The sequence below is a fragment of the Brassica rapa genome, chromosome A03, assembly GCF_000309985.2.
Source record: "Brassica rapa cultivar Chiifu-401-42 chromosome A03, CAAS_Brap_v3.01, whole genome shotgun sequence".
NCBI classification, from domain to species: domain Eukaryota; kingdom Viridiplantae; phylum Streptophyta; class Magnoliopsida; order Brassicales; family Brassicaceae; genus Brassica; species Brassica rapa.
In genome coordinates, this window is record NC_024797.2 from 7,892,017 (window position 1) to 7,907,099 (window position 15,083).

At 36.9% G+C, this 15,083-nt stretch overlaps 3 protein-coding genes across 3 annotated transcripts; 1 reads left to right on the top strand and 2 right to left on the bottom strand.

Moving 5' to 3' along the window:
- Nucleotides 1-149: 149 nt before the first annotated feature.
- LOC103857407 (GTP 3',8-cyclase, mitochondrial) lies at nt 150-2,853 on the bottom strand. Its single transcript, XM_009134578.3, has 8 exons — nt 2,639-2,853; nt 2,472-2,548; nt 1,783-2,325; nt 1,385-1,552; nt 1,091-1,282; nt 899-967; nt 699-797; nt 150-441 (listed from the first exon to the last, which is right to left on the bottom strand). Exons 2-7 carry the CDS (start codon nt 2,535-2,537, stop codon nt 714-716), a joined length of 1,122 nt encoding a protein of 373 aa, XP_009132826.1. The 5' UTR covers nt 2,538-2,548; nt 2,639-2,853; the 3' UTR covers nt 150-441; nt 699-713.
- Nucleotides 2,854-4,656: 1,803 nt separating this feature from the next.
- LOC103857408 (DNA repair protein RAD50) lies at nt 4,657-13,565 on the top strand. The gene is made up of 27 exons (XM_009134579.3): nt 4,657-4,977; nt 5,071-5,157; nt 5,386-5,553; nt 5,798-5,973; nt 6,760-6,874; nt 7,040-7,268; nt 7,451-7,629; nt 7,707-7,877; nt 7,965-8,069; nt 8,157-8,264; nt 8,365-8,576; nt 8,663-8,755; nt 8,909-9,036; nt 9,281-9,395; nt 9,508-9,637; nt 9,742-9,951; nt 10,164-10,372; nt 10,464-10,665; nt 11,142-11,311; nt 11,391-11,715; nt 12,068-12,193; nt 12,264-12,316; nt 12,431-12,581; nt 12,657-12,719; nt 12,814-12,947; nt 13,102-13,230; nt 13,315-13,565. The coding sequence occupies exons 1-27, from the start codon at nt 4,855-4,857 to the stop codon at nt 13,352-13,354; spliced, it is 3,951 nt and encodes a 1,316-aa protein (XP_009132827.1). The 5' UTR covers nt 4,657-4,854; the 3' UTR covers nt 13,355-13,565.
- Nucleotides 13,566-14,205: 640 nt separating this feature from the next.
- On the bottom strand, nt 14,206-15,018 carry LOC103857409 (cysteine proteinase inhibitor 2). The gene is made up of 2 exons (XM_009134580.3): nt 14,681-15,018; nt 14,206-14,606 (listed from the first exon to the last, which is right to left on the bottom strand). Exons 1-2 carry the CDS (start codon nt 14,833-14,835, stop codon nt 14,336-14,338), a joined length of 426 nt encoding a protein of 141 aa, XP_009132828.1. The 5' UTR covers nt 14,836-15,018; the 3' UTR covers nt 14,206-14,335.
- Between the last annotated feature and the right edge of the window lie 65 nt (nt 15,019-15,083).

The window sequence follows — 15,083 nt, forward strand, 5'->3', positions numbered from 1 at the left end:
GCTGGCATGTTTGCCTCGCTGGTCACCACTAGAAAGTTTCAGACCTTTCCCAAAGTTAACATAACTTGGTCTTCAGGTGACAGTTCAGTCAGCGAATCAGGGGAGTTATACGATGTTTCATGCTATGCTTTAACTTCCAATTTGTGAAATTAAAAAGTGTCGAAACTTTTAAAACTGAAACAAACAAACATTGTTCTTGCATAACAGTATCTTAGACTGATTGTAGAATAGTAAGGTAATGGGACTCGAGAAATTCACATAGAAAGTCTGAGTTCCTGTACAGTGTCTGTTACGTATACATATACGAACATTGAGAAACTCATTCTGTATATTCTTGTTTGCAAAAAGTTATGTCACAGAGTTGGAGTAGCAGGGACGTAGATTCATACAACATATGGAACTCAATGTTTCCTTCTACTGTTTTCCAGGAACTTCACAAACCTGTAAAGAGAATCAATAAGTCACCATTGATCACCATAAAAAAAAAGGAGGAGCAGAGTACACAAAAGGATCAATGAATCAAAGACTGTTACTTAGATCAAGTGTCTAAATGCTTGAATCTAAACTTAAAGCGCCAAAGTATACAAAAATATTTGAGTTACAAAGCAAATCAGAGAGTCTGTTGGTCCAATGCCTGGTTCAATAACTGATTGTGTCAGTTTGGTTAACGATAAAAAAAATGGCTTAAAGGAACTTACATTAGCTTTTTTGTTTTAGCCACCAATGTGTATCATTGGTCTATTAGCTGTCTTTGCAATGTCAAGCATTCCAGCGTGTGCCGCTTTCTTCCTCTTCACCTGAAACCCCATTCTCAAAAAAATCTTAATGTCTCAAACACCAAACCAATCTTTAAAGAAAGCAGAAGAAAGATTTCTTGATGAAGCAACTAAATACATACAGCAGCGCCTATAATTTCCCTTAGCGTTTCATCATCAGCACCAGACCGGATAGGATCTCTCAAACTAACCTGCTTACAAGAAAATGATTGTCAAGTTTAACGTTATTAGAGTCATCATATTTACAGGGAATCAAGTTAGTGTGTGTGTAGATGTTCTCAGTCAATTTGAATCAACAAGTAATCTTAATTTACCTCTGAAGGACCGAACAAGCATACTTTGAAGTTCCCATCTGCAAGTAATCTTAACCTATTGCAGCCAGAACAGAAGTGCTCCGTCATAGATGTGATGAAAGATACAGAACCGCAATGTCCATCAATAGTGAAGTTCTTAGCTGTTTCAGTAGGGTGATCTTGGACACGTTTTATACTCGGAAAGCGCTTTACCTGTTAACATAACAACGCCAAATCAATCATGAAACTCTGCTCAAGAAAAGGTCGAAAAGATCTCCAAAAAACAGCCAAACATTAAAGAGAAATCTACCTTACCACTTTATCCATCATTTCAGCATAAGACACAAGTTTCTTTACATTCCAAACATTTCCATCAAAGGGCATAAACTCTATGAACCGGACGTTGATAGGCTTATCTCTAGTCAGCTCCACAAAATCACAAATCTCATCATCATTCAACCCCCTCATGACAACACAGTTGACCTGCAAATACAAACCATCTCTTGTGAACAAACACGAATTAACTTAGAAGAAAGCAAATAAACTTAAAAGAGCAAAACGAATCGACCCGTTTATAGTTTGTATATTGATTATGTGAATTAATTATTTACAATCCCTTAGACCCGTATTTATACTAGCCTCAAAAACTGAGATTTAAGTCATTTTCCGAATCAACAATATCAAATATGGTTCTATTGCAATCAAAAACATACCTTCACAGGATTGTAACCAAGAGCAATAGCGGAATCAATAGATTGCATAACCCTCTCGTGCCCTTTACGCCTAGTGAGAAACTCAAACTTTGCAGGGACAAGAGTATCCAAACTGATGTTTATGGAATCAAGCCCACACTCTTTAAGCTTTGGTAGCTTCCTCGCAAGAGTGATACCATTAGTAGTAATAGCCAGATTCTTCAACCCTTTTAAGCTAGACAACTGCATACAAATCTCTTCGATGTCTTTCCTCACCGTAGGCTCGCCACCGGTCAGCCTAATCTTGTTAACCCCGGAGGAGACGAAGAGACCAGCCAATCTAACGATCTCAGACTGTGACAGCAACTGAGGCTTGGGAGTAAGCTCCACGCCTTCAGAGGGCATGCAGTACTGACACCTGAGGTTACAACGCTCTGTCAAGGAGATTCTCAAGTAGGTGTGAAACCGACCAAATGAATCAACCAACATGTCTGAGACAGAGGTGGGTTTTGTCTGATCAACTTGAGCTGCATTGCTTGTAGTAGTAATGTTTTTTGAGCCAACCTGTTAAAGAAGCCCAAAGTGAGAAGAGACCACAATAAAAGCATTGAATCTCTCTAATGGCAAATTACATCACACACATAGTAAAAGTCATATCAACATTCATCAGCTCGTAGCAAAGTAAATAGGGGAAAAGATTGGAACTTTACCAAGAAAGAGTTCGAATTGGTGAAACCCATTTGCCGGGGAGTGAGTTTAGAAAGGCACCTCCTCATCGTTGTTAACACTGCAGAGAAACGATTGAGTGAGAATCGTGCTGAGGGTGTGAAGATTAAAACTTGATTGAAGTGAGAGAGAGGGGGATGAAGGAGGTGACCTTTCGGAGACGGAGGGGAGAGAGATTCTTATTCTTATGGTGGAAACCAAACAAAGTTGGATTCTTCTTCTTCTATGGTACAAAAAGGCTGGCGTTGAAAAAATGAAGACGGCACTTGCAGAGTAGAGAGGTTTGGATTAAAAAACAGATAACTATTTCGTCTTTTCTGAGACATCTGCCGGTCTTGCCGGTGACCGGTTATCGCCAATCAAACCAACGTTATCAAATCAACGTTGATTTGGAAATTTGACTTGTAAAAACTAGGGGTGGGCAAAAAACCCAAACCGAACCGAACCGAACCAAACCAACCGAAGTTAAACCGACCCAAACCAAACCGTCCTCTTTACATAACCCAATTGGTTCATGTTTTACTCAACCCGAATGGTTTGGTTTGGTTTGGGTTTAAACCGAACCAAACCGAACCAAACCGATTATCCAATATATTTTTATTTATAAATATATATATATATATATATATATATATATATTAACATATTGTAAATTTTAGTTTTTCATTTTTTCTTAACTTCCATATATTTTTTAAAAATTCTAAATATGATTTAAATAAAACTATTTTATATATTTATCTCTAATCCTAATACCTAAAGAATAGATTGTATTGATTTTTCTTCTTTCTCTTTATAGTTAAATTGGGTTTTTGATTTTTGTTCGGCTTTATAATTTAGTGAATATCTGTTTTCAGTTGGACCATATTTGGTATTTAGTTTTTGGATACATTGTTTTTGACTTTAGTAATGGATTTTTTAGCTAACAAAGTTTATATTCCCTCTTTATCTTTTATAAGTTGATGATTTTTTAGTAAAACTGATGCCATCATATTTTATAACCAACCCAAACTACACCGAACCAAACTACACCATAATAAAGCAAACCGAACTAAATCAAAACTAAACCGAATTTAATATAAACCAAACCGAACTAAACCGAACCAAACTAAACCCAAACCGAACCCAAACCAAAGTTACTATGGTTTTAATTGGGTTTAGTTTTACAAAACCCAAATTACCCAAACCAAACCGAACCCAAACCGAACCCGAAACTAAACCGATATGCCCACCCCTAGTAAAAACATCCCTTGGATAATATTTCACCCAAAACCAAAACAATTTGACCACAAAAACATTCCTTTAGGCTTTAGTAATACTAAATTTTAATCGAATTTTTCAAATATCTTAAATTATTTAGTATTCTACTAAATTTTGATCCTAGCTTTCAAATATCTTATAAATTTTAGAATACTTAAAAAAACTTCATTTTAATCAAACTTTTAATACAATTATCAAAACATAAAATTCTTGATATTTAATATATGAAATATACATTAAACTAAACAATAGAATTAAATTTTTCAGAAACAAAAGAATGATATAAAAATCATAAGCAAAGAAATTGACTTATCATATACGTGCATGTGCAAATTTTTTTTCCTCATCTAAAGAATTAAATTGAAAACACGAAAGTTTTTACGTAAGCGGGCGAAAAACATATTCTATCCATAATCTATGGTTTTTCTCTTTATTTGTCAATTATGTTTATGATTTTTCTCTTGATCCAAATAATTGATTTATTATTTCTATTGTTTTTGCTTTTTTGGTATGCGAGAGTTTTTTTTTTATCAACAAACACAAACGACTATTCTATTAATCAAATTTGGTGTTTTGGTACGTAAAAGTTGATATGCTCAAAAAATTATGTAAAATATAATTAATTCTATAAATAGACTTTTTAAAATTTAACTATTTCCAAAAAGTTCTGCAAAATTTAACTATTTCCAAAAAGCCCAGTGCAATTTAACTATTTCCGAAAATCTCTAGAAATGTTTTTATATCTCCCACAAAGCCCCGTCAGTTTGATTTATTTCCAAAAAGGTCCAAAACGTTAGGGACTTTCAAATCTAACCCCCAAAAAATAAAATTCACACCAGAAGTCCCAAAAACAAAAACAGCACGATTTGATTTATCAATGGAACATTAAACCGGTTCAATTTCTAAAGCGGCACAAACCGGCCTCTCCCGGTTTGACTCGTCGTCTTTCCCAATATACAGTTCTCTCTTCCTCCTTTCTCCAATGTAGACGATCGCAAAACCCTCGTCGTCTCTGGGTTTAACCTGCGCGTATCACCAAGTCTCTCTATAACTTGATTCCTCACTTACGCGTTTTCTCTAAGCAGCGAAACATTCTCTGAAGGAGTAAAGATGAGTACGGTCGATAAGATGCTCATCAAGGGCATCCGAAGCTTCGACCCTGAAAATAAGAACGTCATCACTTTCTTCAGGCCTTTAACCCTAATCGTCGGCTCCAACGGCGCCGGAAAAACTGTAAAATCACTTAACCCCTCTCTCGCTATTCACTTCACTTACATTTCGTCTCTTTTTGCTTGAATTTTTTTGGGTGATTTGTGATTTTGGCAGACGATTATAGAGTGCTTGAAGGTTTCTTGTACGGGAGAGTTGCCTCCTAACGCGAGGTCTGGCCACAGCTTCATCCATGACCCTAAGGTTTGTTTCTGTGGATGTGAAGTCTGCTTACTTGGTCTGTAGGTTGAATACTAGAGCTTTTTGTTGTGTATATTAATGAGTTACTTAAGTGTAGACAAGCTACAGTCTCTGCATGTTCAGTATTTTGATTTCTCCTTGAAGGGCTATGGAGGTTGTTGATTCGATTGGCTCCTTGTTAAAGTTTGGGAGATTTCATTGAAGGAAGATCTTCTTTTTTTTTGTTATCAGGTTGCTGGGGAAACGGAGACTAAAGCACAAATTAAGCTGCGGTTTAAGACAGCTGCAGGGAAGGATGTGGTATGTATAAGGTCGTTTCAGTTGACGCAGAAGGCTTCGAAGATGGAGTACAAGGCTATTGAGAGTGTGCTTCAAACCATTAATCCTCACACTGGAGAGGTTACACATGATTCTTGATATTACTCTTCGATTTAGTTGTTGTTTTTTCTATGTTGCCTAAGGTGTTTGTTTTTTTCTGCAATTAGAATGATTTGATTACCTGTTTTCATGAAGATGATCGAATGCAGAGCATAACTAGAATTTCTTCTGTTCTTTGTTTCATATGTCTCCACTCTGTGCATGTTATCGTTCCATCAAGATCATTTTTCTTAATATTTTTCCCGTTTACGTTATCCGATTGCAGAAAGTATGTCTCAGCTACAGGTGCGCTGATATGGATAGGGAGATACCAGCTTTGATGGGCGTGTCAAAAGCTATTTTAGAAAACGTCATATTTGTGCATCAAGATGAGTCTAATTGGCCACTGCAAGATCCTTCTACTCTGAAAAAGAAGTTTGATGATATTTTCTCAGCCACCAGGTATTTTAGGACTGAATGCATCACCTTATGTGTTTTTCTTTTATTCTTCCACCAAGTCTTGTTAAGTCATCTTCCTGGAAACACCTTATTGGTGCAGAACAACTTATGCTAACAAACGTGTGACTTGATTGTGGTTAGATCCAGTATATTTTTTTTTCTGACTTCTCTGTATATGGGAAAGGTGTAAGGGCATAGATAGCATATCTCTTGAGCACTAGAAAAGGATGATTCTTCTTATCTTCTATTGTTTTGGTGGAATCCTTGTGTTCATAACAGTTGTAGTTGGAAGATTACTCATCACAGAAGTGAGGCTATTTTCTTGGCCCTCCCTTTGTTACTTTTAGAGTATTGTTGAATAGGGAAAGGAAAGAGAATGTTAATTTTTTATATTAAGAGTCTCAAGAGACCATTTAATTTCTTCTGATTTTAATTGGGTGTGTTTGATCGGCTTTTAGAAACGATTTATTTGTCCCAGTTTTATTGTATTGGTTTTGGTGTAAGGGCGTGTTCTGTACCATGCATACACTTTCTGTGACTGGTGTGGTAATTAGGAGAGGGTGACCATTGTTTGTTCTCCCTAGTGTTGTTTTATTCCTTTTCTTTCCTCCTCTCCTTGAATTGTTTTATCCTTCCTAGACATCTAAGTAAGACTTTAGAAGACAACAATGTTATAGAGTTTGGCTATGAAGGATTTGCAAATTTACTTGTGATTGTTTGTGCTCATTTGCGTCGTATTTGTTGTGGAAGAACCCGCTTCCCAGAAATGTAACATTTAACATGAAACAGATACACGAAGGCGTTGGAGGTTATAAAGAAACTTCACAAAGATCAAGCTCAGGAGATAAAAACGTATAAGTTGAAGTTGGAAAATCTGCAGACGTTGAAAGATGCAGCTTATAAGGCATGCTGGATATTTACTTGTTTGACGTTATTTATTATTTTTGCTTTCTGTATCACTGGTCACTGATGCAGATTGTTTTAGTTCTGAAAGTTGTTTAAGCCTCGTACTGTATACATGTGCTAAGATTCTGTGGGTTACTCTTATGACATGAAACTTCCTATGCAGCTTCGTGAGAGCATTGCTCAAGATCAAGAAAGAACAGAGTCTTCAAAAGCTCAGATGTCGGAACTGGAAAGCAGCATTCAGAAAGTGGATGCTGAAGTTCATAATAAGGAAATGATGTTAAAAGATCTGAGAAAGCTACAAGACCAAGTTTCAAGAAAAACTGCCGAGAGAAGCACCTTATTTAAGGAACAGCAGAGACAGTATGCAGCATTACCCGAGGAAAATGAAGGTTTTCTCTTTTACTATCTGATGTTAATACCTTTACTTTCTTTTAGGTGGTCATTGTCACAGTGGTTTGTCTTTTTGACAGATTGTGTCTTTATAGTTGTATGTATTTTGGAGAAGTGTCTCGCATTTAGTTGTTTTTTCATGTAAACGAAATATGTTGATGCTTGTTATATTGTTGTTCAGATACTATGGAAGAACTAAAAGAATGGAAAAGCAAGTTTGAAGAAAGAATTGCTCTTTTGGAGACCAAAATTCGAAAGATGGAGAGAGAGCTGGATGACACAGCAACTACAATTTCTTCTCTTCACAATGCAAAAACCAACTATATGCTGGAGATCAGCAAGCTACAAACAGAAGCTGAAGTAAATCCAACAAAGTTACGACATAATCTTATGAGTTCTGTTCCATTTGGTTTAACCTTCTACCTTTTTAAACATAGGCTCATATGCTGCTGAAGAATGAAAGAGATGCTTCGATCCAGAATATTTTTTCCAATCACAATTTGGGAAATGTTCCGAGTACCCCTTTCAGTACTGATGTAGTTTTGAATCTCACACATCGAATAAAATCAAGACTGGGTGAATTTGAGATGGACTTGCTGGATAAGAAGGTACTCATCCTTTGTTTAATCCAGAGTCAGTTTTTGTATTTGACTTGCATCTGTTGGCATCCTTAGACATTCTGACTGTCATCTCAGAAATCAAATGAGACTGCTCTAAGTACGGCTTGGGATTGCTATATGGATGCTAGTGACCGTTGGAAAAGCATCGAAGCTCAGAAACGAGCTAAAGAAGATATCAAGGTGTGGTTCACCAATTGGAATTCTAGCCAAATCCTGCAGTAACGAGCCCAAAGTCTAACACATTTCTTTTGACGTTGACTTATGCAGACAGGCATATCAAAACGCATAGAAGAGAAAGAAATTGAACGCGATTCATTTGAATTCGAGATATCCAATGTGGATGTTAAACAAATTGATGAACGAGAAAACCTAGTGGTATTGCGTTCGTTCCTCTGATCTTCTTACATGATTTTGGTCTTGATGAGTTTGCCTTTGCTATCTTTGCCTTATTTTGCCATCATTTTCGTTTGCACAGCAAGCTGAGCTTGAGAGAAAGTCCAAACAAAACTCTGAAAGCGGATTTGAATCCAAAATAGAACAGAAACAGCATGAAATATACAGCATGGAGCATAAAATCAAGACTCTCAATCGAGAAAGAGACGTTATGGCTGGTGATGCTGAGGATAGAGTGAAATTGTCTTTGAAGAAGACGGAGCTGGAGAACCTCAAGAAGAAACACAAAAAGATGTGATCTCACATTCTCACTTACTAATGCTTTCCTCAGCTTTCCTTTTACCAGTTCATTATTTTGACTCTGTAGTGCTATTTACCAGAATCGATGAGTCCAAGGATAAAATTCGAGGGGTGCTGAAGGGGAGATTGCCACTTGAGAAGGATATGAAGAAGGAAATAGTTCAAGCTCTGAGGTCGAGATTTCACTTAATTTATTGCTTGTTTATTCTTATTGAATGCTTTAGTAATAATTTACGGTCTCTTGATGAGGATCTGAAAAAGGGTTGGCTACTTTACGTGCTCAGAAGTTTTCACATTTACAAATTTCTTTGAATTTGTTTGGTTAGGTCAGTTGAAAGGGAATATGATGACCTGAGCTTAAAATCCCGAGAAGCAGAAAAGGAGGTGAACATGTTGCAGATGAAGATTCAAGAAGTGAACAATAGCTTATCCAAGCATCACAAGGATACAGAATGTAAGCGTGGTTTATAGTTTACAGTTAGATATCTATTCGTAAGTTTTCTGACTAGCACTTTAAGTTGTTGATAAAGTGCTCTTGACAATTTTGTTAGTTTTCACCGCTATTAATTGATTCTTTTTTTTACAATGTAACTGAACTGACATATATAACACAGATAAGAAGTACATTGTTGGCGGACAGTGAACTATTTGATAATAATACCTATGCCCTCAATCTGACTTGTGTATCATTTATGCAGCAAGAAAGAGATACATTGAGTCCAAGCTTCAAGCCTTAAAACAGGAATCATTTACCATTGATGCTTATCCCAGATTGTTGGATTCGGCGAAGGACAAACGGGACTACCACAAAAGGTTTCTGGTTGAAAATTGCAGACTATTTTTACATAAGCCATGTCATGCTTTGCGTCAATATCAAGATATTTCCGTCTTGCATTCAAAGCATGTTTCTGGTCTGTGTTTGCAGCAAATACAACATGGCAACTGGTTTGCGCCAGATGTTTGAGCCATTTGAGCAGGTAGCCCGTGAACATCATTTTTGTCCTTGCTGCGAGCGCACTTTTTCAGCTGAAGAAGAGGATAACTTCGTTAAAAAGGTTACAAAATTTCCTCCCCTAGATTTTTCCTTCAAATTCATATTTTCATAAGCTTCTGAAATAACTGTTTGTATCTTCATTTGGTGAATGCTTTTCAACTACAGCAAAGGGCTAAGGCTTCAACCACGGGGGATCATGTCAAAGCATTAGCAGCAGAATCTTCAAACGCTGACTCTATCTTTCAGCAGCTGGATAAACTTCGCTCAGTTTTTGAAGAGTATACGAAACTAACTGATGAAATCATTCCTCTCGCTGAGAAATCTTTGCAAGAATTTACAGAAGAGCTGGAGCAGAAGTCTGAAGCCCTTGATGATGTGAGTTGGGGCACTCTAAAAATTTCCTTGGATATAACTGATTTGCAGCATCAAAGTCAATTAGAGTCGTTAGAAATCTTACTGTCTGCTTGCTCTGTTTCTTCTCAATCATGCTGTGATGCAAATCAGCGATTTGCTCACATCTTCTCGCAAGCTGTAAATCGTAATTATTGTTCATATCTTCTCACATCATATGTCATCAATATTTCCAGGTATTGGCAATCTCAGCGCAGATAAAATCTGAGAAGGAATCAGTTGAAGCACTGGTTCAGCCCCTGGAAAATGCTGATAGGCTTTTCCAGGAAATTGTATCCAACCAGAAGCAAATTGAAGATCTCGAATATAAACTTGATTTCAGGGGTCATGGTGTTAAAACTATGCAAGAAATCCAATCAGAATTAAGTAGCCTCCAAAGCACCAAGTACGTAACATTTTTATTTTCCTTGGATATATCTTGGTTTAGCATGCACAATTTTTTCTATATTTTCCCTCTCTTATATACCCATGAACAGGGATAAATTGCACGATGAACTGGAGAAATTAAGGGATGAACAGATTTACATGGAACGGGATATATCATGCCTTCAGGCCAGATGGCATGCACTAAGAGAGGAGAAGGCTAAGGCTGCCAATTTGTTACGCGACGTTACAAAGACAGAAGAAGACCTAGAGCGTTTAGCCGAGGAAAAAAGTCAACTTGACCTAGACGTTAAGGTGCGTCTCGTGCGATTTTTCTTTACATTGTCTTCCACTTGTCTTTCCGTGTGTCACTAGTATGATTTTATCAGACTACATTGTTCATTGGTGAATATGGAGGGTCTAATTTATTAGTGAACCATTTGTCCTTGTGTGAATGTGAAAACTAACCATTTGGAGAATATGGAGAGTTCTCCAGTGTGAGGATGTGATTAGTGAACCATTTGTCCTTCTGGTAAAATATGTTTCCTAGTAATACAATGCAATGGGACAATCTTTGATCTGTAACCTTGCTGCATATAGATATGTAGAGGATACGTCAAACCATGGGTAGCAATAACTTACTTCTAGTAGGTGGTAGTGTGGTTGTAAATGGTACATTTTGTGTATTTGAAAAGCTTCAAATATATACTGTCTATGCATTCGTTGAAATGTGATCACATTAAGTTTAGAACCCTTAATGTAACACAATCTTCCATTTCATATATTTTCAGCATTTGACCGAAGCTGTGGGCCCTTTAGCCAAGGAAAAGGAGCAGTTACTGAGTGTTTACAATGATATCAAAGTTAAACGTAATCAAGAGTATGAGGAACTGGCTGAGAAAAAGAGAAACTACCAACAAGAAGTTGAGGCATTGCTCAAGGCCAATTCTAAGATTAATGAGTATGTTCTGTTAACCAAAGGTTAATTCATCGTTGTCATGTATCATGTGTGCCAAATACGCTTACAGCTGCTTCACCAGGTATAATGATCTGAAGAAAGGAGAGCGGTTAAATGATATTCAAGAAAAGCAGCGGGCAGCTGAATCCCAGCTTCAGAGCTCCGAATCTAGACGGAATGAAATTGTAGCTGAACTGAGCAAAAGTAAAGACTTGATGCGGAATCAAGATCAACTGAGAAGAAATATAGAGGATAACCTGAACTACCGAACAACAAAAGCAGCAGTCGAGGTGCTTACGCGTGAGATTGAATCACTGGAAGAGCAAATCTTGAATTTTGGTGGGATACCAGCAGTTGAAGCTGAAATTGTAAAGATATTGCGGGAAAGAGAAAGACTTCTTTCAGAGGTACGCTGCTTCTTATATAATTATATTAGTCCCTCTTATTATAACACGTAAATTGAAAATGATTTTGGTGCCTGTGGTTAGCTAGTCATTTGTTGTCCCTGTTGCTAAGTTTAAGATCTTCCATTTACTACTAAGTGGTACGTCTTGCTATGTTTAACCTCGTTATAAGGCAGCAAAGAATATTAAGTTAATAGAAAGGTTTACTTATCAGTAGTCGTCACTGTTAGCAATTGCGATGTGTGAATTATCCTGCGTTATTCCGGATTATGTAAAGATCAGTTATTAAAGAAAAAGCTTCCATAACCTATTTTATTGTGCTTGAAGAATAATTTTTCCTTTTTTTTTCTTGTAGTTGAATCGGTGTCGTGGAACAGTGTCTGTTTATCAGAGCAGTATTTCAAAGAACAAAGTGGAGCTAAAACAGACACAATACAAGGACATAGATAAGCGGCACTTTGATCAACTGATCCAGCTAAAGGTAAGCCAGTGTCTTATTGATCTACGAATTCGACTCTATCTTCATAAACTAAACATTTCATTTTGGCCAGACAACTGAAATGGCAAATAAGGACTTGGATAGATACTACAATGCCCTTGACAAGTAAGCTGCTCTTGAGTCCTTATATAAGTTTGTGGCTAGTTGCTTTTCATTCTACACTTTCCATTTGCCAATCATCTAATCTGTAGTTTTGATGGATATATTGAATATTTACAGAGCACTAATGCGATTTCACACAATGAAAATGGAGGAAATAAATAAGATTATAAGGGAACTATGGCAGCAGACATACAGAGGTCAAGATATCGATTACATAAGAATACACTCAGATTCAGAGGGTGCAGGCACTCGCTCGTACAGCTACAAGGTACACTACAGAATTGAAAGCATGTTTTTATTATCTGATCACCATTAACATTGTGGTACACTATTGTTTTTTCAGGTTCTTATGCAGACTGGTGATACAGAACTTGAAATGAGAGGAAGATGCAGTGCTGGTCAAAAGGCGAGTTGCTCTAAAATGGCTCTTGTAGAAGCATCGTTTCAAAATTCGTATAAGCACCTTCTTTAACTCAGCTGGTCATTTTCTTCCCCTGCAGGTTCTTGCTTCATTGATAATAAGGTTGGCTTTGGCCGAGACATTTTGCCTAAACTGTGGAATATTAGCACTTGATGAGCCAACTACAAACTTGGACGGTCCGAATTCAGAATCTCTTGCAGGAGCTCTTCTTAGGTAAGAATCATTATCTATAGCCGTAAATAGTTATGATAATGACACATGGGTACATGTAATCGTCCTTGCATCAAAATTTAACCATCTAAACGCTGGATCACATTATAAAACCACGGATCTTTAACATTGGATGTTATGTCACTGCATTTTACAGGATCATGGAAGACAGAAAGGGCCAAGAGAATTTCCAACTCATAGTCATTACCCACGACGAACGCTTTGCTCAAATGATTGGCCAACGGCAACATGCTGAAAAATATTACCGGATCGCCAAAGATGATATGTAAGCAAAACGCTTTTGCTTGCACATTCTCATCTATTCTTTATATTCTTGATCTTAAACTTCGACAACTCGTGATCTTCTCAGGCAACACAGCATAATCGAGACCCAAGAGATCTTTGATTGATAAAGCCGTTGTTCGTCCCCTGTTATCCAACATAACAGCACTAGTCACTCATCTTTTTTAAGCTATAGGTAGCTTTCTTGGGTATGTTAATTACAACTCTACATATGGTTTTGTTTAGATGTGTGCAAAATTTTCAATTAAACTAAATAATCGTAGTTAAGTTATTCTAAAGACAAATGCAACATTCTATTTGATCGTTTTGATTCTCCAACAAGTCTTTTGTCTTTATTTACGAACGTGAAAGCATCATTACAAACCTGCGATTAACCCATTGTTAATAGCTTCATATCATACACCGTTTGGTCTTTAAGTTTAAAACACTTTACTTTTTAGGTTTAAGAGGATTAAAAAATTGTAAACAAGAGTGTTTAAAAAAAAGTGTTCCAAAAAGAGGATTAAAATTTTGGACTAAACCCAAAAAATCAGAGTATTTTTTATTTGATTAATATGTGTTTTGGATTAAAAAAATTTCAGTCACTATTACGATACTATCTTTCTCATATATTAAAATAGTGTAGATTCACACCAAACGGGGAAAATTGTGACGAAAAATTACAGAAATATAGTATAAGACAACTACAATGAAGAGAGCAAAGTTCAACGATTCACAATACGTCCCAACCAATCATATAACTATGATTTTACTCGTCCCCTGTTATCCAACATAACAGCACTAGCCACTCATCTTTTTGAAGCTATAGGTAGCTTTCTTGGGTATGTTAATTACAACAATACATATGGTTTTGTTTATATGTGTGTAAAAATTGTTAACTAAGACTAAAAAACCGGAAGTTAAGTTATTCTAAAGACAAATGCAACATTCCAAATGGTTCAAGAGTTTTTTTTGATGGTTTTGATTTTCCAACAAGTCTTTTCTCTTTATTTATGAACGTCAAAACATCATTACAACAAAACCAGCCACTAACCCACTGTTAATAGCTTCATATCATACACCGTTTGGTCTTTTCGAATTAAAAAAAGTTAGTAGATAGGAGTAGCAACAGGAGTGAAACCAAGCAACGTCTTAGAATGGAGCCATGGTTGAACCACCACAACAGAGTCAAACATCCTGCTCGTGCGATCGGGTTGCGTCACTTCAATCCTCAGATAGTATTTAAGACCAGCCACGACCTGTTGCTGAGCCGACACAACTCGGCTAAACGTCAACGGATTCAACACGGCCCTGTCAATGGATGATGCTACGTTTCCTTTCCCGCTTTGTTCATGTAGATTGAATTGTTCCACGCAGTACCTGTGAGATACACAATCACATCACATTTATAATTCTGTATAAAACGAGACATGTGTGGATGTATGCATGCATACCTTCCAAGTTCTTGAACTTCCATGTTGGTCTGAACGTTCGGTACATCTGATTTTCCTCCGAGAACGACGGACTTCCTTATAGCGTTGGCCGATGGAGTCACGACGGCAACCACCAAAAGCCCTAACAATGACAATTTTAGATAGACTTGTGACATATTGCTTCTACCTTTTTTTCCTCTTCTTGGCTTCAATTATTCTTTGCCTCTTATTGTTTCTTCAAAGCTTTGCTATTTTTTTGTTTTCTTAAGAAGCTTACTTTGTGTGTGAGATGAAAGAGAGTGAAAGAGAGAAGTGTTTAAATAGAGAGTTTTGGTTTGATGGGTGTTTTGGGTGCCATGCCATGGGCACCTTCGGGGTTCCGCATCTTTTAAGTTACTTTGTCATCAACACGTGAAGTGAGCCC